This window comes from Onychomys torridus, chromosome 12 (assembly GCF_903995425.1).
Source record: "Onychomys torridus chromosome 12, mOncTor1.1, whole genome shotgun sequence".
Lineage (NCBI taxonomy): Eukaryota > Metazoa > Chordata > Mammalia > Rodentia > Cricetidae > Onychomys > Onychomys torridus.
Genome location: NC_050454.1, coordinates 2318988 through 2343085, shown reverse-complemented (window position 1 = coordinate 2343085; position 24098 = coordinate 2318988). Strand labels below are relative to the sequence as shown.

At 43.2% G+C, this 24098-nt stretch overlaps 1 protein-coding gene across 1 annotated transcript in view; it reads right to left on the bottom strand.

The window, feature by feature from the left end:
* Positions 1 to 24098, bottom strand: part of Vps8 (VPS8 subunit of CORVET complex) — a 203649-nt gene that overhangs the window by 30217 nt on the left and 149334 nt on the right. The window contains exons 41-43 of the mRNA XM_036204062.1: positions 18076 to 18156; positions 16485 to 16654; positions 14052 to 14217 (exon numbers count right to left, since the gene is read on the bottom strand). Coding sequence (XP_036059955.1) covers positions 14052 to 14217; positions 16485 to 16654; positions 18076 to 18156 — 417 coding nt within the window. The remainder of the gene's footprint in view (positions 1 to 14051; positions 14218 to 16484; positions 16655 to 18075; positions 18157 to 24098) is intronic.

Genomic DNA, 24098 nt, shown 5'->3' with positions numbered 1-24098 from the left:
CTGTCTCCATACCCACGAGTTCCTGCAGCTCTCAGGTGTCCTCACAGAAGTCTCTGTGCAGCTGGTGCCAGTTAGCACAGAGACTCACCACAGTCAGTGGGACAGCTACATCACCACCCATCCAAGGCTCGGGACCATTACAGAAGAGGAGAAGGAAAATTTAAAAAGGCAGAGAACCAGAACATAACAGAGTCTTCTGGACACAACAGGACCACTGCACTCATGGACACATGGCAGCTATGGCTGCCAGGTCAACCCAGTCAACATTCCAACATTCTTAGGAGGAGGCTCAGGAGCCCCAACCCCTAAGTGAGAAGCTGCCAACAATGGGCAGCTTCTGGTGAGGCAGTCAGCTTTCTTTAAGGATGTGGCCTCTGCTGGGCTGTCCACATTCCAGTGGATGGTCCCAAACCAGGGGTATCGGGCAGCACAGTGGGGCCTGGTGGGTTATTTAAAAAAGAGGGGATAAAGATAGGAGAGGAGGGGTGGGAGAACTAGAGGTGGGGGATGAATATGATCAAAGTACATCATATGCACATATGACTTTCTCAAATAATAAAAATAGCACATTAAATATGTACAAGAACCAGCAGAGACCGGCTGGAGTTCAAGTCTGAATACAGCCGGCAATGGGTTAATGAAGGCTGCCATTTGTGAGCTGTTAGGTTGAACTGGGAAACAGATTCAAATTTTATCCAAAATGAGCTAGAAATGGTCAAATGGCATAAAGAAATAAGATACAAAAGAGAAATATGAAATATGACACAACAGAACCAAATGAAGGGTGGAAGTTATCCGAAAATGTGACTACAACGTCTCCCCAATGAGTGCAGCTGCCAGCTTGCACTGCAATTTAATACTTGAAGTTAGGCTCCTAAAGCCATAAGACACTAGCACTCCTAAGCTTTACATTATAACTTCTGAGATGTGGAGGTGTGAAATCATGACTGAGTCTCATGTTTACAATGTGGAAGCATAACCTTCTTTTCCACAGCACAGAATAAGGTTCTAAGCAACTTCAAGTTTCCCAGAGAGCATAAGCGCCTGTTTTAGTTAGGGTTCTGTTGCTGTGAAGACACCATGACAGCAACTCTCATAAAGGAACCCATTTCACTGGGGTTGGCTTACAGTTCAGAGGTTTAATTCATTATTGTCATGGCGGGAAGCATGGCAGCATGCAGGCAGACATGGTGCTGGAGTTGAGAGTTCTGTATCTTGATCCAAAGGCAACAGGAAGTGAACCGAGACACTGGATGTGGATAAGACCTCAAAGTCCACCCCTATAGTGACATACTTTCTCCAACAAGATCACACCTACCCTTCTTAATAATGCCACTCCCTTTGGGATCATTTTCTTTCCAACCACCACATTCCACTCCATGGCCCCCAAAGGCCATAAGATGCAAAAATGCACTTAGTCCAACTTCAAAAGCCCCATAGTCTACAATAGTCTCAAACTTGTTTAAAAGTCAAAAGTTCGAAGTCTCTCCTGAGATTCATGCAATCTCTTAACTGTAATGCCCTATAAAATTAAAATTTAAAAGAAGATCACATACTTCCAACATATAATGGCACACGATATACATTACCACTCTAAAACTGGGAAGGGAGCACAGTGAGGAAATACTGGATCAATACAAGACTGAAAACCAACCGGGCAAACTCCAAACTCTGCTTCTCCATGTCTGACGTCAAAGCGCTCTTCAGACCTCCAACTCCTTTCAGCTCTGTTGACTGCAGCACACTTTCCTCTTGGGCTGGTTGATAGGAAATCACAACATGTCCACACAGTCGGGCTTTCCCGGCGGACTGCCTAGTTATTTCCGGTTCAAAATAGCCATTTCCAGGTCAGAACATCTCGCGTGACTAGGACTCCGTGGCTTTGCATGGTTGTGTAAAGCGCGTGAAGCCATGTACTCTACACGAATGCGTGGAGTAGCCACATGCGGTCCTGTACGCATGTGCGGCTCACTCTTTAAAAAGCCAGCGCCATGTTGCACAGGTCTCTCTCTCCTCTCCTCTCTCCTCTCCTCCTCTTCTCTCCTCTCCTCACTCACGTGTGTGCTTCACACAGGCCTGTCTCCTCTATCCTCTATTAATAAACAGCTCTTCTGTGGTCTTGTTGTGTTCGGGACGTGTTCTTCGCGGGGTAAGAGCCCCACTAAATAACTAACACTAGTTCCACTCCGTTAGCGGCTTTCCTCAGCAGATATCCCAATGGCTCTGGTATCTCCAACATCTTGGGTCTCTAAGGCAATCCAGGATTTCCTTTCATAGCTTCATGCAAAAACTTCTCTAGGCTTCCATTCAGGGACACTACTGACACATGCCTGGCCTTAGCAGCTTTCCTTAATTATGGAGGCAAATTCCATAGCTCCTTTCTTCTGTCCTTAACTACAGAACCACATGGCCGAAGCTGCCAAGTTCTGCTGTTTACTGGGGCTGGAACATGGCCCCCTTGTTCAATTACATATTCCCCAACTTTCTGTTTTTGATGGCTTCCTGAATTCACTGCCTAAGCTTGGCTGTCCTGTAACTGGATCTGGACCAGGCTGGCCTTCAACTCAGTGATCTTTCAATTACCTCTTCACTAGCTCTCTTTTGAATGATTTCTTTCACTGCCAACGCTTGGCTGTTTTGGAACTTGCTCTGTAGACCAAGCTGACCTCAAACTCAGAGATCCCTGCCTGCTGGGATTAAAGGAGTGCACCACCACACCCAGCTTCAAACTTCTTTAATTCCTTTTCACAAGTTGGAAATTTAGCTGGGTGGGATCTTGCCCTGGGGTCCCCACTCCTTTTATTCCATTTCCTAATCTGCTTATCTCCTTGAATACAGGACTTAGCTCCATTCCACTCTCCTGTGCTCCTTTTCTCCTTAAATATTTTTCCTTGCTCAGCTTGCTCCTTTTTATTATATATCTTCATTGATCTTTCACTAGTCCTTAACTAGTAACCACACACTAGAGTCTGTACTAGGCTGTTTTGAGATTTCCTCTGCCAAGGGAATTAACCCAAAACTCTTCACTTTAGCCTCAGGAAAACTTAAGCAGTCACAATCTTCACCAAAATACCACAAGAACAATTTCTAGGCAACATACTAAAATTCTTCTCCTCTGACCCCTCTTGAGCCATCCCCCACAGTTCAACCACTCTCAGCACCACTGTCTTTCATGCTCCTACTGGTATGGCCCATTGAGCAGCGATAAAAGCATTCCACTGCTTTCCTAATGCAAAACCCCCGAAGTCTACATTCCTCCAAACAAAAGCATGGTCAGGCCTTTCACAGCAATATCCCAATGTGGTGGCTTGAAAGAAAATAGCCCCCAAAGGGAATGATACTTTTAGAATGTGTGGCCTTGTTGAAGTAGGCGTGGCCTTGTTGGAGGAAGTGTGTCACTGTGGAAGCAGGCTTTGAAGTCTCATATATGCTCAAGCCATGCACAGTGAGATAGATCACTCCCTGTTGCCTGCCTATTAAGACGTAGGACTCTGAGCTCCAGCACCATGTCTGCCTACACACTGCCATGTCTCATCATGATGATAATGGACTAAACCTCTGAACTGTAAGTGAGCTACCACAATTAAATGTTTTCCTTTATAAGAGTTGCCATGTTCATGGTATCTCTTCACAGCAATAGAAACAGAAACTAAGACAGAAGTTGTTACCACGGACTGGGTGTCTTAGGGTTTCTATGGCTGTAAAGAGGCAACATGACCACAGCAACTCTTATAAAGGAAAACATTTAAATGTGGTGGTTGGCGTACAGTTCAGAGGCTTAGTCCACTATTACCATGGTGGAAAGCAAGGCAGCATGCAGGTAGACATGGTACTGGAGCTGAGAGTCCTTACGTCTTTATCCAAAGGCAACAGGAAGTGAACTGAGACACTGGGTGTGGATTGAGCATATGATACCTCAAAGCCCACCCACACAGTGACACACTTCCTCCAATAAGGCCACACCTACCCCAACAAAGCCATGCCTCCTAATAGTGCCATTCCCTTTGCGGGGCATTTTCTTTCAAACCACCACAGCATCCCTGTGGATTTTGAAAGCTGAACACTAATTTCCAGAAGCTACATTAAGAACAGTTATAGTGCTGACTAGTCAGCAAGTACCTATACAGAAGACGGATTCTCTATCTGTGGAGTGTTTAGGAATTTTAAAGAAACATAAGCAGCAGATTTAAAAGTGATCAGTTACTTTACTAAACATATAGAATGTATCTACAATTATGCAATTATGTCTTAATACTTTTTTTTTTTTTTTGTTAACTTGACACAAACTGAGACATCTGAAAAGAGGGCATCTCAATTGAGAAAATACCTCCATTGTGAAAATGCCTCCATAAGATTGGCCTGTAGGCAAGTCTGCCAGGCATTTCCTTGATTAATGATTGATGTGGGAGGGACCAGATCATGGTGGGTGGTGTCACCCTTAGCAGGTGGTTCTGGGTTGTAGAAGAAAGCAGGCTAAGCATGCCATGAGGAGAAAACCAGTACGCAGCACTCCTTCATGGATGAGTTCCTGCCTTGACTTCCATCAGTGCTGGCCTGTGCCCTGAGAATTGTAAAAGGAAATAAACCCTCTCCTCCCCAAGTAGCTTTTGGTCATGGTGTTTCATCACAGCAGTGGAAAACCTAAGACAAATCTCACTACTCATAACGAGATGATTAAAAGAAGAGAAATAATATATAACATATTTTGAGATTTTTATGTGCCAAGCAACATGGTAGGCCCATTATGGGCACAATTTTACTTAATCCACACTCCCTCTTCTCGTTTGGCTTCTGCTACCCATTTTAGAGATAAGAAAACTGAGGATAGTGTTGGAGGAAGACCGTGTGCTCTGAACTGTTGTCTAAGCAGACTCAAGTTTCCTGTCTCTAGGATTTAGGCTTTTAACTGCTACATTATCTAATGTCTTCGCTGACAGAAAAATAGGAAGGCTCCTATAAAGACAACCCTCCCAAGGCACGTTGTCAAGTTCTGAGAAGGAATGGAAGGAGGTCACTAAATGGCACAAAAGACTCCCTTCTGTTTACTTCAGATGACTGAGCTGCCATCACACCTAAGATGTTTGCCCTCAGGTTATCTGAGTTAAATGACAGGTGAGTTTTCTTCAGTTAGCTTTGTGAGGACCAAGTCTGGGAATACAAAATCATATCTACTAAGAATTCTTAGTACACTGCTAATTTCTAGTACGGTTAACTGTTTAACGATCACACCCTGATGGTTTTATACAAGCTGTAATACTGACCTATGCTCATGATTACTTTCCACTGTGTCTGTACGATGACTGAGATACCCAGCAGCATATCTGCAGTGTCTGCCAATACCAAAAGGGCCACAGTGCAGCATCTGATGCCAGACAAAGGCCAAAAAGATATGGTTCTGCCAGTTTCTTCACGGCTTCCATGGAAACCGTTCCCTCTGCAGATTTCTGTAGTATCTTTATATTTCAAGAAGGAAAACTGGAAAGACTCAGTCAAACAATCAATACTGCCTTTGCTGGATTTGTTTGTGTTTTGTTTGTTTGTTTTTCTACTATTCTTATTTTCCCTGACAATTTCATACATGTATATAATGTATTTTGATAATGTATTTATCCCTTTATGGATCTGACATACATAAAATGACTTCAAACCCTTAAAAGATAAAATATTCTTTAAGTCTGGACTATTAAATATTCAAAGTATTATTGGTCTTTGCTGCTATACAGAAATACAATCATTTTATATTGAGCTTATATTCTAGAAATCTGCCAATAATTATCTATGGATTCTTGTGATAAACACTGAGAAATTCCAAAAAAGCAAACATCAACAAAACTGATAACAAAGTAAATCTAAAGGCTATAGTTCTTCAAATATAGAATTTAAAAGTATAGCCCCAAGCATGATGAAACGGAAAATATGAACAGCTTGTAGCTCTTAAAGAAATTCAATTTCTTATAGAACAAAGTTCTAAATCTGGTAGTGAATTCCAGCACATATTAGTATCCCACTTGTGAAGCCAGAATATACACTTATTGATTATAAATAAAACATAACCATTACTGTAGGCTGGCTGGTTGGTCCCAGGTTCTGCATCCAAATGATGGATTAGAAGTCTAAACAAGTGCACTGTGTCCCCAGGCTCAGGGCAGCTCCTCCAGTCTCAGCTGAGGAGTCCTGCAACACACAGGAGCATGACAGCATTCCCCACTGCTGTCACATGACCATGGAAGGAGGAACATGTTGCAAGCATTTTTCCCCCCAAGACAGGGTTTCTCTGTGTAGTTTTGGTGCCTGTCCTGGATCTTGCTCTGTAGACCAGGCTGGCCTCGAACTCACAGAGATCCGCCTGGCTCTGCCCCCTGATTAAAGACGTGCACCACCACCGCCCAGCACAAGCATTCTTGGTTTCACCACGTTGGAACATGGTCCAGGAATGGAACTGTGTGAGGAGGAGAATTCTGAGGCTTGTGAGAACACTTCAAGAAAAAGACAAGAGTCTAGAGACCTCGGTTTCTTTAAAAACATGGAATTGTTCTTAGAATCTGTTTTGTGCCCTTCCCAGGTGCAGCAGGTAGGAGTTGACTTCAGATTACTCATTATGGCTTGCTGTTGCTATTCAACTAGATGTTTAAACTATGCTTTATTTACCTCTATGGAAAAACCTGTTTTTGCCATGCACGGCTTGTCCGTGTGACTGTACACAGACTGAACTCATGAGAACTTTACACATGTGACCTTTCTTCCTTCCTTCCTTCCTTCCTTCCTTCCTTCCTTCCTTCCTTCCTTCCTTCCTTCCTTCCTTTCTTTGTTTTTGGAGCTGAGGATCGAACCCAGGGCTTTGCACTTGCTAGGCAAGCGCTCTACCACTGAGCTAAATAAATCCCCAACCCGACCTTTCTTAACCCTCAGAGTATAAACTGTCTGAGGCTCTGGTTGGTTATTACCTAAGACTTTAGTCTGCCTCATCTATCAGCACCATTCTCCCAGGTCCCTTCACCTCTAAAGCAGTGACACCATGTGACTTTCAGGAACTTCCAAAAGCGTGACTCGGATTAAGGGGGAAAACTGCCGTTGTCCAGACTGCCCTTTCAGGTTCCAAAGTCAGCAAGAGCTGGACTTGGCAGTCCTTGGTGTGACTTCTCTCGTGAGCCACCACATCAATGCTCGGCAAGTCATGCCAGGTGTGCAGTGCAGCTTGCAAAAAGCCATCCATTTTTAACTTCTGCTATCATCTTTTTGAAAAGGGAGAAAGATTTTCAAAGAAAAGTAGGTATTTGAGCTTAAAAAAATGACCTCATGCACAGATCTGCAGACATTTTCAAGGAAGTCCGGAACTCGATGTGGTGACTCACGAGAGAAGTCTGCTCTCTCGAGATGAAGTCTGGGAGCCTCTGATGTGCAACAGAAGGGGTTCAGCAGCCCCTGAGAAAGGTCTTGCTTTTGTTTAAAAAGATTCCTCTGGAAATGCCTCTGGCAATTCAGCTATAAATCCAGGTGCAAGATAGCAGATCTGGGAATATGGGTGATGGGCTGAGTGATATCCTTCATAATGATGAACATGTCAAACCTTGTGAGCTTTGTTAACAAAATGACTCGTGACTCAGGTAATCTAAAGTTTACGGGAAAGAGGAGTACCACTATTCTCTTTAAAAAGTCTTACTTCTTTCTGACTTTCGTAGAAGGAGCATAATGCACACTGGTGGAAACCTAAGCAGAAGACACAGTCGAACCCCACAGCAGTCACAACTGTGAGCATCACAGTCACATTCCTGCTGGCTGTCCATACTGGACATTAAACAGTAGTTCACACATTAATATTTTCCTCCAGTGTGGTAGTTTTCATGGCCTCATAGTTCATTCACTGTATGGAGGTACTATAACTAATTTAATCAACTGTGGGCTTAGGGATATCTCGGTTCCTTTCAATTTTTTAGTTATTAAAAACACTGTCATAAGCATCCCAAGTTTGTAACACTTGGCACTCAAGCTTGACTACCTGTTAGATTTCTGCAACTCCATGCCTCAAGAGCATAAACATTTAATAAAAATCACCGCCAGATTGTCTTCAAAATGGGCCCCAAAGCCTTCTCTCTAAAACCCACGAAGCTCTGACACCAGAAGGACTGTTAACCAACTAATACAGCACAAAAGAAAGCATGATAGTTTGGTATCAAGCCTCACCTGACAGAAAAATCCAATCTGAACCACAGCAAGCTACAAATAGCTTTTATTAATTGCACATGACCATTTGGTTAGGGGACGCTGCTGAGTTCACCCTGGGACTACTATTTAGCGTACAATCCATGGGCTAATGTTGTCATATGTATGCCAGACTCTCTCCTTCTGTCGCTAAGCAATGCTGTTCACGAACCATCTCCTTTGCAAATGTCCATTCTGCTGGAAACCTCATCTTCCGTTTAGACACTGCTGTTTTAATCTCCAGATGCTCTGACATTTCCTAACTTTGATCTCTCCGGTCAACATATTCAGTCTTCACTGTGGTTTCGTGAGCATATGATAATTTTAAATGTCCTATCAATTCTATCACCTGTATCATTTCTGGGTGAAAAACTGTCATTTTGACATATTTTCCTGCCTCTTTGCTCACCAGGGAGTGGGGATTCTACCTTGTTAGGTGTTGTCTATGTTCTAAATTTTTGTAGACTCTTGAGCTTTGCTCTAAATAGCTATAAGTAGCTCTATCTTTTAGGACTTCCTTTTAAGCTTTGTTGGTGGGATCAACACAGCACGTAGCCCTAATCCTCTCCTTTTCCATCACAGTGAAACAAACCATCTTTGGGGGTCTTAATGCACCAAGGGTGATAAAGCTTTAGCTATGCACTGGGGGAACAGACCTTACTCCTGGCTATCCATCCATCTTGGACACTGTTCTATCTAATGCTCTTCAACCTCAAGTCATCATCTGGCCTCTCTTGGAGCTGCTCTTGTTCCGACTCCCACAAACCCTTGCCTCCTCTGAGTTCCCAGGTTCTCTTCTCTGAGGCTTTGCCTCAGTTCCTCTTTCCTAACTAATGACTTAGCAAGTTTCTTAAGTAGGTTTTGGGCAATCCTACCTTTTATGTCCTTTGTCACTGTGATAGTTTGAATGTAATTGCCCCCTCCCCGATAAGCTCACAGGGAGTGGCATTAGGAGGTGTGGCTTTGTTGGAGTGGGTGTGGCCTTGTTAGAGGAAGTATGTCATTGTGGAGGCAGGTTTTGAGGTTTCCTATGGTTAGGATACCGCCCAGTGTCTCAGTCGACTTCCTGTTGCCTGCAAGATGTAGGACTCTTAGCTACATCTCCAGCATCACATCTGCCTGCATGCTGTCATGATGCCTCCAGCAGATGAGGGTGACACCAGACAGGACACCAACTTCTGACCAGGTGCACTCACATCTTACAAACTCAGACCATACACATGGAAACACACACACACACACACACACACACACACACACACACACACACACAAGGGTATTTTTAAGTGTGTGCCAGTTTAATAAATATTTCTAAGAGCCTGCTAGTTTAGTAAGTTAAAGCAATGGTATACTGCTATTTCAATGTATATTACTTTGAACATTGGCAAGATGAGTATTTTCACATTGTAGGGGAGTAGAATTTTTTAAGTCCTTCCTTTATATTTCCACCAAAAATATAGTTATGCACAACGGCTGAAAATTCTTTTTCATTACTGTTATTTGCAAGTGTCTTGGACACAAGCCTTTGCTGATAGTAGGAATGTTAAGCCATTCATTACAACAGACCTGGAAAAGAGGTTTAGTGATAGGTATGGCTATCTGCGCACAGCCCAGTCCGGGGCCGCATCACCGCCTGTGCCTTAAACCATCAGTGTTTCCTGTGACCAGACACGCTCATCCCTGCTCCTTCCTCACAAGTTTCCACATTTACAGTCCCCTCCCCCAACATGGCTCACAGTGTTGCTCAGATTGGTCCAGACTCCAGGGACCATCCTGCCTCAGCTTTCCCAGTAGCTGTGGCACAGTACCCAGTTCCTCCTCAGATCCTGTCTGCATCCTGTTCTGTTGTTTGAAATGTTTTGTTTTTTTCTAACATGGCTGCTAACTTTGTACCCTTCTGAGATGAGCTTAAAGGTTCTATCAGTAGATAAGTATATTCCCTGTTGCTCAATCCAAGGTTCTCATCTATAACATTCTATTTGCCTCACACCAACTGTGTACCTGTGACAATTCAAAACTACAGTGCAATAATGTTTGATATCTACTAAATCTTTTTTTCTTTGAACTTGTACTTTAAAATTAACATAGTCACTTTTAAAAATTTTAATAGTGAGTTCACCTCATCTAATGCCAATGGAAGTATTATCTATTACTTTGAATTTAATAAGTGAATAAGTTAAGATGAAACTGAAATCATTTGATATTAATATAAATGAATAAACTAGGATGCTGAGTACTTCAGCTGAAATTAGTTTCTCTTGTGCATTTTATCTGTGCATGGAGAGAAACAGAGTGAGACAGCCCAGTCAGGACGACACTGGCCCTGAGATCCCCTGAGCGTCCGGAAACCCCAAGAATAAGCAAAGAAACTCATTTGGATCATTTCTCTTGGTTATACAGGATCAAATCCTTATTCCAGGAGAAAGAGGTGTTCTGGGGAATCACTATGTCCAGACCATGTTAATTTGTAGGTAGACAACTACTATGTAAACTTGATTGGCTGTATAAACTGGATGACATGAAGTTAGGTAAGGATAGTAGGAGACAGTGCTTGGCCAGCCAGGACCAAGGTTTGTGGTAAGTGTTGCATGAAGCTGAGCTTGAGTCCGAAGCTGGAGAATTAACTATCAGTTATCACCTTTCCCAAAAAGATCAACTCAAAAGCCATTTGACAGGATGGTGTTCCAAAGGCAATGGGATATTTCAAACACATTCAATTACCCTGTGGAAGAGAGAAGCATGTGAGAGCCGAGCGGCTCCTGCCGTGCTCTCTGGACAGATGTAAGCAGGATGGACAGGTCTTCAGAGAAAAGCAAAGAATCAAAGGGAAAATCTCAGATAGGGAACTTTAATGAAAGCCACCATACCATGGAACTGGTAGTTATTACAGTTTATGATTAGAAATGTGAATGGCTCCTACCGTGTGGAGGATTATCAAGCGGCAAAGCGTGTGCATCTGTTTACAGTCAGAGTTACCAGGCAGTTTCCTGGAAGGATGGGGGGCAGTGCTCCTACAATCAGGAGTTCAAACACTGGCTCTCCCCTCTGAGCTGCATCTGGTTCCTTCAGGTGTAAAATTAGGACTATCTCACCCTCAAAAAGTTGGTGTGAAGCTAAACAATTCATGTATCTGATACTGTTCCTGTCGACCCTTTTCCTTGTGACACTATCTGCCACACAGAATAGCAGCCACGGGAAGAAATGCTGTTGACATCATGCCTAATTTTTAAAGTATTTACCTTTTTTACATGCACTGAGGAGGTACAAGGAAAGGCAGGCAAATTGAGTGCTTTCTTTTCCAGTGCCTGAGGTATGGAGATGTGGGAAATAAATATACTGTAAATGGTTTCAGAACTTAACATGAGCTTAGATTTTTCTCTTATAGAGAGCAGTAAGCTGACTTTAAAATTTATAATGAGGCTTCCCATGAAAATGAAGGGGCAGGGATGGGGAGTCTCATTTTTTCCCTATTTAAACTACAGAGCTTGTTGTCATTGTGACTTTAAGTGTAGGGGTCATGTAGCCAGCCCAGGCAAGGCATTTTAGAGGATGAGTCAATCACAACATCCAGGACAACTGTCGCAGGTAATTGAGAGAACATGAGCAGGGGTCCCCCAATTGTAAGCAGTATTTTAAGATGTTCACTTTGCTCTTTTTAGTTACACAAAATTTTTAAACTGGGATGCTGATGTAAAATAGAATAGTTGTTATTCACAGTACATACTGTGTGATGCCCTAGAACTCCTGTTTACCATTCATGTTGCAAAAACCCCAAACACTAGCCATGCTAAGCTCAAGAGCTACATCTGCCTTGGCAGCTTTTTGCCAAGAATGATGAGAAACTGACTTTACAGCAGATGGACTGGTGGTAACAAAGGCTTTTACTGTTCTTTTCAGTGGAATCTTTTTGGTCAAACTGTAACTAGCTAGTATTATACAGTATATATACAGGGTCTCTTTTCCTTACAGATGTATTTTCCTACTCATAGCCAACCAGTAAAAATTTGTAATGTTTCAAAAAATTGTAATGAGCCGAGTGGTGGTGCACACGTTTAATCCTAGCCCTTGGGAAACAGAGGCAGAGGCAGGTGGATCTCCATGAGTTTGCGGCCAGCCTGCTCTACAGAGCAAGTTCCCAGGACAGCCAGTGCTACATAGAGAAACTCAGCCTTGAAAAAACAAAACAAAACCAACGCGCGCGTGCACACACACACACACACACACACACACACACACGTGCACGCGCGCGCACACACACACACACACAAAATGAAAGGCAGCAGAAGTAGAATAGTCAAATGTTAGAAATAAAAGCAAAGCTGAAGGACTCACATAACTTTGCAGCCAAATTCCCTATATAGCGACAGAATTAGAAAACTGACAGGTACTGTATCACTGAAAAGAGCTTAGAGTTTATGCTAACCAATTTTTACTAAGGTACAAAGACCATTCAATGACTAAGAACATGCAAAAGGCTAAGTCCCCAGGCCTAGTTCACATTCTATCCACAAAGTCAGTCCAAATGCATGAGGAGCTTCCGGGGCTTGAGAGTGGTGAGGAGAGGCTGGGTCCTAAGAGAGATGGTGACTGACGAGGGAGGTGATGCTCATGAGGGCGCTCTTCACCTCTAGACCTAACCATGGTCATGTGCTAATGCACACCCTCTTCTGCTGAGAGCAGAGGTTTGTTCTCTGTCACGCCTCATTCTTCCTCTTACTTACCTATCTTATTCCCTCCCCATTTCCCTTGCAGGGCAGCTGATTTTTACATCTGATTTAGGTACACTCATTTTCGGTTCTTCTGGCATGGTTCATCTGTGTTTGTCATGCAGTAAGAATACAATCATTGGCCATTGTCCCTTGGTCCTGGCAAAGAGCTCTTTAAAATCTGGAACTGGGGCTCTGAAGTTAAGAGCACTGACTGCTCTTCCAGAGGACCCAGTTTCAATCCCAGCACCTACAGGGTGGCTCATAACCTTCTGCAACTCCATTTCCAAGAAGTCCAATGCCCTCTTTCTGGCCCCCCTGGGCGCTGCATGTATGTGGTATATAGACATACATACTCATACAGGTAAAATACTCATATACATGAAGTAAAAATAAATAAATCTAAACAACAAACAAAAAAACCAAAACAAAACAAACCAAAACTCAATTCCACTTTTGAATCTCCTCTGTAAGAAGAGTACTTTTTTTTCTTTCCTTTTGTGGTTTTTTGAGACAGGGTTTCTCTGTGTAACAGCTCTGGCACCTGGTGTCCTGAAACTTGCTTTGTAGACCAGGCTTGGCCTCAAACTCACAGAGATCTGCCTACCTCTGCCTCCCAAGTGCTGGGATAACCATTGTGGGCCACCATTGCCAGGTCAAGAAGAGCACTTTTTGTATGCCAATGAGACGACTGGGGACTGCGGACCCCGGTATAGTTTGGGAATGAGGGCTGGGTGCCAGGAAGATTAAGCAAGGGGTTGAGGTTGCCAACTTTCAGCTCTACGCCCCAGCCTCCAGGGGCAGTGAGAAGTTTCTGAAATGAACACGGTGAACCAAGTTCTTTCAGGAAAGAAACACGCACAGAACACACAAGCAGCACCTGTCTAAGACAGTGGTGATGCCACACTCTTGCTAGGCGGGTGCTCGCCTGTCCTCGCTGACCTGCCACTCTGCCTAAGGTCCCCGAGACAGGACAGAACACATCTCATCAGTTTATCAGTGCAGAGCAGACAGGCTCTTCACACCCTCCACATGATTCTGTTTCTATCAGGCAATTTGGAGGCTTGTGGGACCTGATGACACAGGCGAGGCCTGGCAGACTGACAAGAGAGACACAGGCCACGCCAGCGCTGAAACGAGGCTTACCGTTGAAGAGGCGGTCCGTCCTTTCTTATTTTCAGAAGGGTTTTCACTGTGTTTGCCCGCTCTATGACTTGAGCTGCATTTATAACATGCCCATCTGGTTTGGCCCTCAGTTTCTAGGGTGCATTCCTTGCTTTGTAGACAGAATGAGTGATACAAATGGCCACAGCTGCAAAATGAAGACACATTTGCACCTTTCCTTAGTATAAAGTCCATAAACACGAATTACGATAGGGGAGGGTGGTACACTCGTATGTGGTAAAGAAAAATCCACAATTAACTAGTGGCTGGCTGTGCAGGGCCAAGAGTCAGGAGGGACGTGTACTCACTGATGTCTTCCCCTAAGAACCCACTTTCACCTACTGAAGTTTTTTTTTTTTTTGTTCTCCCAAGACAGGGTTTCTCTGTGCAGCTCTGTCTGTGCTGGAACTCACTCTGTAGACCAGGCTGGCCTCGAATTCACAGAGGTCCACCTGCCTCTGCCTCCCGTGTGCTGGGATTACAGATGTGCACCACCACCGCCTACTTGAATTCTTAAGTTATGAGTAGGTTTGCCTCCATGAGTTCTGACTGCAGAGGCTGAGCTGAGCCAGTGTTGTCACTCAAACTGCAGCATTCTGATAGCTGTTTTCAGGTAGCGTTTTTTAAAAGTAACTGGGAAAAAAGCCACAGTTATCTGAGTGGCCTGGTAAAAGCACGCGTGCCCTCACCACATTCCAGGTTATGACTTGAAACCCTCGCACAGATGCCGAACTCTGAAGCTTGAGTACTGCTCCTAGGAAGGGATCCAGGGGCTGGTACAGAGGATGCCTCTTGGTGGTCATTTCGGGATCCCCTTTTCTAACCAGAAATGCTGGATGAGTGTAGAAGGCAACCCTCTCTTTGGCTGCCTGTTTCCCTTCCTGATGCTGTTTCTTTCTGCTTTTCATACACTTGTCTTTCCTCTACCCAGCCCTGCTCCTTTACTTATTATTTCTAGTTCCAAACCTTTAAAATGCCATGGGCTCCTGACACCCAGGTGTATACCAACAGGCCAGACATCTCCCTTCAGCCCTATGTATCTGTCTCCTTGAGAACTCTAGCCTGGGTGTCTAACAGGATCCCATGGAATCAGAGTTACAGGTGGTTGTGAGCTGCCATGTGGTGCAGAGAACTGAAACCAGGTCCACTGAAAGAGCTCTTAACCACTGAGCTCTACAGCTTGGAGCTCTAGCTCCAAGCCTGCTTCCTCATAGAACTCAGTATCCCCTGCTCAAGGGTGGTGCCAATCACAATGGTCTGGGCCTTCACGCAACAATCATTAATTTAAAAAAATGTCCCACAGGCTTGCCTACAGGCCAATCTTATGGAAGCAATTTCTCAATTAGGTTCCCTCTTGTCAGTTAACTTTAGTTAGACTGACAAAAACCAAAACAAACAACAACCAGGACAAGCAGGTTCTCAATAAACGACTCCTGGAGGGATGGTTCTTAGTATGATGAGAACGCTTTCCTCAAGCATCTCCAGACCTGCCAGTTTTCCTGCACAGCTGACACTCACAAAAACCCTTCCTCATGCCAGGCATTGTTGACGGATGCCAAAATCTCAACACGGAGTTACTATTACTATCTTCTTACTACAAGTAAGGAGACTAAGATTGAAAAAGAAAACTGACTTAAGTCTGAATTAGCACATGGCAGAGACAACGTCTGAAAGCAGGAAGTTGGACTTGGGCGTCTCTGGTCCTGGTACTAACCTCTCCACTATGTCCCTTGTGTATGACATGTCTCCTCTCTTGGCATTGTGGCTTAAGTATCTCTGTGTTGCTGACTCCTAACTATCTACTTCCAGTCTCAACACAGCTCTGGATTTCTGATAAAGTATGACTATTAGAACCTACTCAGAACCTAGCCGCTCCCTCAAGCCTAAGATCTGCAGGACAGAGTTATTGTTTTCCAAGTTCCTTATACTGGTTCCTCCTCAGACAAGGGTACCGTATTCACTGTATTTCTCAAGTCGGAGACCTAGTTTCCACTTCCACATCCAGCGCACCAGCAAGTTGGTCACACCTTTCTGAGCCACTCTGATCCAAACGGCTCTCCACACATCCACCTCTGTCTCTCACTCTGCTCAAGGTCATCATCCCGAGAGATGGTGATCACTCTTTATCATGCTTTCTTGACACAGCCCTGTTCTCGGTACACACTTCATCCTCCAGTCTTGCTGCCTTTTCTTTCCATCTTAACTCTGATTAGACAGGATTTATATGATGACTGAGACCCCTGATGTTGCCCCTCCCCTCCCACTCAGACAGGAAGGGCTATGGGGCAGGAACTCTAGCCTATTTTGCCTGTGGCTTGAATGGCTGACTGCGCACAGTCACATGGACTTCTGCTTGGCTGCTTCTACCACACACATACTCAGGCCAAGGCCATTAATACCCCTTCCCTCTCTTACCTGAAGACAATGATTTCATCAGCCATTTCTTGGCGTCTTCTGTACTGCTGTAAACATATAGAACAGTAGTCCTGTTTGGGATTGAGTCCTCTGGAGACTGAAGCCCTGAGGTTACACAGTGACCAATGGAGGTCTTGGTTCAGAAGACTGGTCGTGGTTTCCAGCAAGGTCTGTGGAAGGTCAAAACAAAAGAAAAGGCTAAAATGAAGGACAGGGACTAATGAACAACACAGCTCAAACTGGAGATGAGATGACCCAACATCTCAAGCGGGAACCCCTCCCACACAGTGATGAGGAACGCACACATTCAAAAGCTACAATCTGTCACTGGTTCCTAAGAAATGTGTGCTCTGCCCTTCTGTGGCTCAATTCAGTACTAATGGCTTTCAGATGACTCGATAAGGCCAAATCTATTGCGTGCATTTATGACTTCTCTCTTGATGGCTCCGACAGTTGTGACAAGAACAGCCTGGCCCCCTGGCCCGATGGAAACTGCTGTATGGCAGGGTTTCAAGTAACAATTCACTGGAAAGCTAACACCATTACTCAGCGTTCATTTCCCCCGGGGAAAGAGATCTCATTTTCTGATCGGCACTTAAAAAGTCACTTGAAGCTGCTCGAGATCCTGTCATCTGTCATTAAGACATTTTCACTGCTAACACATGAGGTCACTTTAAGGCTGCCTATACTTGCAAAGTGCTTTCATACATATTAATTCTCAACCTGCATGCACATCACTGAGACATGCAGTCAGGTTGTCAGTCCGAAGGGCAAGCCCCCTTCCCTGCTATCCAGTTCAGCTCTTCAAGTTGACCTGTAATGCAAAACTTCTACTTAACTGTCCTCAAGGTATGCTCACACCGTCCAGTTAGCCTCGCCCTTCTCTCCTCTTCTATGACTTCCCCACATCTCAGGGCCTGTGTCTGTGGGGACATGGAGCCTCCCTGTGCCATTTGTGGCAGCTTCAATTCTTAAGGAAAACATTTAAGACAAGCTCTGCCTCTCAATTCTTCTTCATCTCCTCCTAAACTCAAACAAAAAGCAGATACTGGATCTAACATGTGAGATAGCACTTGGCACTTTTTCTAAGGAAGAAAGTATATAGGGCCGAGCTGGCTCTAACTGAATCTTAAACAGCTCTAAGCAATCTTGAGTTAAGAGAGGAATAACGATAATTTCTAGTTGGTAGCAATAATGTTTCAGAATACCTAAATGAACACTCATTTAGTTTTACTTTGCTATTTTCTGTAATTTTCGGACCCCTTTTATGGATTAAGGATTTTTTAAATCATTTTCCCAGAAAGTTTATCATATAATAAAATACTAGTCTGATTGCCAGTAAATCATAAAATAAGTAAATGCATTTCAATATTGTGTGTGTGCGCGGGCACACACACAAGTTTCTAAATTAAGTTCACAGGAAACTCAAAAGTAGGGAAAGGTACATATGTATCTCAATCTACTTATTTTTAGTAAGTTGTGATTTTTTTCAGAGACAAAAATATTCAAGCAGAAGGAAAGAAAAGAATAGGAAAAAAACTACAAGGTTTTTCTATCTTTAGACACATTCAGACGCAAGCAGCTTACTCACTTGCTCATAGTTAAAGGTGTCCAACATCCCCAGAATAAGGCCCTGGATTTCTCCAAGTTTTCCTTTTCCATAAATTGGGTCCTAATCGGGAAAAAGATGTAACTGTTATGATTCTTGGGATTTTAACGTCACATTAAGTACTTGTTTTTATGGCTGGCTGTTGTCACTTCCCCTGCGGTTGCATCTCATGCTGTAGCCCAGGCTATGAGGCAGCCCAGGCTGTGAGGTAGCCCAGGCTGGCCTCAAGCTCACAATCCTCCCAAGTGGCAGATTTATAGGAATAGGCAATAACAGTCATAACATACCCATTAGTCCATGAACCCTCCCCAGAAGGTGCTTAATTTGTTTCTCTCTGGACATCTCAAATATTTTGGAAAATAAAATGGAGGTCACCCAAGTCCCCTCTATAAACAACTTTTTTTGCAAGTCTAAACAAACATTTTATAATTTTTTCTTTCAGAAATTTCTTTGTATTAGACACCAACTTTCCCTCTCTGAGTTATTATTTATCCACACTGTGAAAATTAGTGTTATTATCTAAGAATACCAGAATCCATACAATTCCTCGGCTCTCACATTTTGCCATCTCTTGGTTAAAACTAACTAAATACCCCCAGTTTTGGAGACAAACAGCTTTCAGCATGTTTTTTCCTCCTGTAATAAAGCCATTACTGATAAATCACAGCTATTTAGAAACCCAAGTTCTCTCTACTAGTTTTCATTGTAGGTATTCCAAGCCACTTATTCATTATGCACAGTCCTGAAAACACTAGGTGGACCCAAAACTCTTCAACACCCCCAAACTGCAATTCACTCATCCAGAGACTGCCGACTTGGGCAGATACGCCTTCAGCCCTGTTTCTGGGAAGGACGAAAGAGGATGCATTTTTCAGCATATACAATCGATCACCTCACATATATTTTTTACTTAATGTTACATTGTGAGTAGTCTCTGACATTATCAAATAGTTCTGAAAACTACAGAATAGGAATCATGTTCAAATAAATTTGTTTACCTAATCATTCTAAGCTGTTATGTCCAGGGTCTCTTCTTCCACAGCCCCATTAACTAGTATCACAGCTGATGACTATAATCTTGGTCTCAACCTCTGATTCCTTTTTAAGAGGACATCTCCAGAAAGGGAATTATGGACTAGAGGACAGTTTTATGGCTGCAGGTATATTGACAAACTGCTCTATCTAAAATGTATTATGCAATTTTCATCTTCAGCATATTCTGTGCCCCGACTAGATTGATAATTACAATCTTAGGAATTGCTAACATAGCAGTGTCAAGCCTGTCACTCTGTTCCAATACCAGGTTATGTGCAACACAAATGACTTTTGTCAAACAGAGATCCAGGCACATAACCATGATCCAAGTAGACAGTACTTGTTAAAGGGGTAGAATTTGCCAAATACAGGGGGGAAAAAAACCACTTTATACTATCTACCCCACCCCCACAACCAGGCACTTGCATATGATTTGACAGGGCACACAGTAAACAACAGACCAGACTGTGTCTGTGCATGTACAGACTTTTCACATTTAATTGTTTCCTGGACAATATGATTTTATCACAACTATCTATATATCATTTACACTGTACCAGGTGTGTAAGGAGAGCCAGGCATGGTGAGGTACTTGTGATCCTAGTTCTGGGGAGGTGGAGGCAGGAGGATATTGAGTTTGAGGCCAGCTTGGGCTACAGAACCACACAAACCAAACATTTGAGAAGTAAGTGGGCAGGATGTACAGGTTTCACACAAACTCACACTTTTATATAGGGTTTGAACATGCAGACACATGCATCTTTGGGAGTTCTCAGACCCGGCAGGTGCTGCAGGGCCACTGAGTATGCTTCACTGGCATCCCTCAACACCTTCAGCAAATGAAGATGCTGAGGCTGAGAGTGTAGACTCTGTCTAAGAGCTGTTATGCCCAAGCTGCAGTGTGTATCTAGAAACTGAAGAAATCAAGTTTTTATGGTCTCCCATATTTATGCTGCCCTCCCAAGTACAGATACATAAAAAACTAATTTATGCTGGAAAAGAAGGATAACTAAACTGAATGATAAACTAACAACTGTCAGAAATGTCTCTGGCAACTTTGTGGAAAGTCTGTAAAACTTGGTAAAGATCTGAAAAACTTGGTGAATTTAACACTAGAGTTTGCTCATTTTCTTTATTTTTTTGGTTGCTTTTTTTCCCCCCCTCAAGACAAGGTTTCTCTATATAACAGTCCTGGCTGTCCTGAACTCTCTCAGTAGACCAGGCTGGCCTTGAACTCACAGAGATGCGCCTGCTTCTGCCTCCCGAATGCTGGGATTAAAGGCGTGCATCACTACCTGCCTGTCAAGTTTGCTCATTTTCAATCACAGCTTCTGATGTAGGCTCTGGAAGGCCGGGCATAAGTACAGCTTCTAATAGAGACTAGTACCAAGCTCGGGGTCTTTCTAGAGCAGTATGGAGCTGTTCTTCATGGATCCGGCTCCTCTGGTGCTTTCGGCTGTGAGACTGAGGACAAAATAGCTCTGTATTTTTCTACTAATTATAATACATCAGGGCTTGAGCAGGCATCATCAGCTCGAGTCCTAGTCTCTGCTGGAGGTCCCATCACTGAGCTAAAGAGCCCTGTACCAGTAGCGATCACTGGCAAGTCTGGCTTGTATCTCAGATGTGTCCTTTGGAAAACCAACTCATACCGCACATCCACCAGATAATGTCCTCTTTTCATTTTCCTTGCATAAAAATGGATCTATTTAATGCCTTTCATCCTTATTTAATTGTGTTCTGATGAAGCTCCCATTAAGTACACACATCTCTTAGCCACAGTGTCTATCGGTAGTACAATATTATAAACATCTAATTTAACATCTACTCTAACCTCCAGTCAGTGTGCTACAGTATTCATAGTTTTGGAGTTTGACAAGAGAGACTTAAAGATAAAGATATCCCTTTTTTGTTGCCGTTATTTGTTTGTATTGCGAAACAGGGTTTCTCTGTGTAGCCCTGGCTGTCCTTAAACCCACAGAGATCCGACTGCCTCTGCCCCTCTCCCCCCAGTACTGAGATTAAAGGTGTGCGCTGCCACTGCCCAGGAGATAAAGATATCTTAAAAGGTTAAATTCAGAGAAAAAGAGACATTTTTATAGGTCATTTCTATTTTTACTTCAATATACATAATTTAAAAGTGAAACCAGGAAAACTACTCATGCTGAGGCAACACATCAATTATAGAATTCCAGATGAGAGCATAAAAAAAGCTGCTGATGTTTGTTATAGAGTATTATCTTAAGGTGTGTTACTTTTGTTTATTTGTATTTATTTAACTCTGTGAAGCTGTGATACTGTGCCTGTCTAAAACATCTGACAGTTTAATAAAGAGCTGAACGGCCAATAGCAAGGCAAGAGAAAGGATAGGTGGGGCTGGCAGGCAGAGAAAGAGGAGGACTCCAGGGGCCAGCCACCCAGCCACCCAGCCAGCCATGGAGTAAGAGTAAGATTTACAGAAGTAAGAGAATGGGAAAAGTCCAGAGGCAAAAGGTAGATGGGATAAGTTAATGAAAGCTGGCAAGAAACAAGCCAAGCTAAGGCTGGCCATCCATAATTCTGATTAAGCCTCTGTGTGTGATTTATTTGGAAGCAGGTCCCCAAAGAGACAAAGAATAAGAAAACAACCAACAACATTTTGGTGTACCAATGTGGTACACAAATTTCTATAGTCCCTGAGAAAGCTTAAAAAAAAATATGGCTCCTTTAAGAGGTTGTGCCTGCTGGCAAGTCCTTGAGCAGCCAGAACATTTAGTAGGAACAAAAAACTAAGTAAAAGAGGAGGAGGGACGACAGGGGAATCCGTGGCTGATGTGTAAAATTAAATTAAATTATAAAATTAAAAAAAAAAAAAACCAAGTAAAAATGCTCGTCACAGTGCAGGCAAGCATCAGCACTCTAGAGCTCTAGGAAGGTTGAATGCAGTTCCTGGTCAGACAAACCTCCCATGGGCTTCGAATTTTATGCTTGGTTTTCATGACCGGAGAAGTGGGTGGAGTCAGCTGCAAGCTTGTGTGGAGGATCCAGGTGTAGGTTAGCAGTTTAAAGGTTTGCTCATAGGGTCAAAAAAGGCTGAAGATACACAACAAAAGAGGTACAGATAGAAAAATCTCTAAACAGGGTGCAGTGTGTTTAACAATGTGCATAGGCTTAAGAAAAGAAAAAATGGTATAGTCCTAGAAGGAAATGAATCGTTTAAAAATAATAATAAAGAGAGAGTAAAAGCAATATAAAAAAAGCCACGTAAGATGGGATATACACAGTGAGTCTGGATCCTGTATATTATTGTGTTGATTTTGAATTTTTTGATTGTTGAAAAGCAAAGGATAGCTGCAAAGAGACCTGGAATTCAAAGAGGGACTGTTGAAATAAATCAGCCTATATACTTTAGGAATGTCTTAACCTTTAAAAAGTCAAAAAATATATTTGTCAAATGGAAATCAAAAGTGCTTTGGACTTTTGTTCCCACAGGAGATGAGAGGGTTTGGATTCCTTCAGGAATAATATGGATCAGGTGTGATCAGGGGAGACCTCTGAATCCTGACAGGTGATATCTATCAGACAAGGTTACTGCTGGTCTTTCCAGGACGTGGCCATTATCTAAGTCTCCATGTGTGATTTATTTGGGAGCTGGGTGGCGGGCCCCCAAAGGAGTTAAAACAAACAACAGACATTTCTCTGTAAGTTGCCATTAATGTGTAGGAAGACGCATTTTGTGCCCACATACAGTTTCAAAAGCTCACTGGAAAAAGATGTGGTTGCTGCTTTCCCCTACTGCTTTCTAGAACTTAGTCTATGGCATGTATATGTGATTTGTTTCCTAACTGAGCATTATCTTAAAGTGTGATCATGGCTCTATGAAAGAGTGTACACACCAGGCTGTGGTTTTTTTCAGTAATATACTTGCAAGTTAGCTTTCTTAGAAATCAAGAGTGACTTCAGCCATACGGTGGTGTCCATTTAAAAATCCTTGATTTTATTTATTATTATCATTGTGTGTATGTGAGAGGTGGGGAGGGAAGGAGGGAGGGGTAGGGAGATGAAGGGAGGGGAGGGGAGAGAGAGAGAGGAAGGAATGGAGAGAGGGAGAAAGGGAAGCAGAGATATGGGGGGAGGGCATATGTGTAGAGGCCAGCATTTAAGGAGCTGGCTTTAACCTTGTACATTTACATGGGTTCTAGAACTGTCAGACTTGTCATGGAGCATCTTTCCCACTACTGAGCCATCTTGTTGCCCCATCCAGTGATGTCTCTTTAACTTAAGAGTTCCTGCTGGGCGGTGGTGACGCATGCCTCTAATCTCAGCACTTGGGAGGCAGAGCCAGGCAGATCTCTGTGAGTTCGAGGCTAGCCTAGTTTACAGAGCGAGTTCCAGGACAGGCTTGAAAGCTACACAGAGAAACCCTGTCTCAAAAACCAAAAAAGAAAAAAAAAAAAAGTTCTTTAGAAGCTTCCTTGCTTATCAACCACTTCTGCTCCTAGAGAAACTGTACAATTCAGGTCCCAGGCATCACTTTGAATAAATATGCATCAGTCAAGACAATCTGAGATTCCTCAGCATATGACCACTTCTTCTGAAAAAATTAACTTACTTCAGATGTATGTGGGCAATAATGTGTCTAAATAACCATCCCTCCCTACCTTCTCCCTGGGGGATTACTAGGTAAATATGAACATGAAAAATGTATCAACTCAAGTTAGAGTAGAAAGCCAGGGATGTGAAGCCAGAGGATCTGTTTGTCACCCAGGGGCAGTAAGCTGGGGTAAACTCAGCACAGTACCTTCCTCTCTAGAAATGTTTGTTCAGGGATCAAAAGGACAAGTGCAAAGACTCTATGATGTGGGTGTGGCTTATCATCACAGGTTCATGTGCTGGACACTCAACTAAGTCCTCAACGTGGCAACGCTAGGAGATGGTGGCAACTATAACAGGTCCACTGAAAAGTGTTGAGGTCACTGTAGGCAAAACCA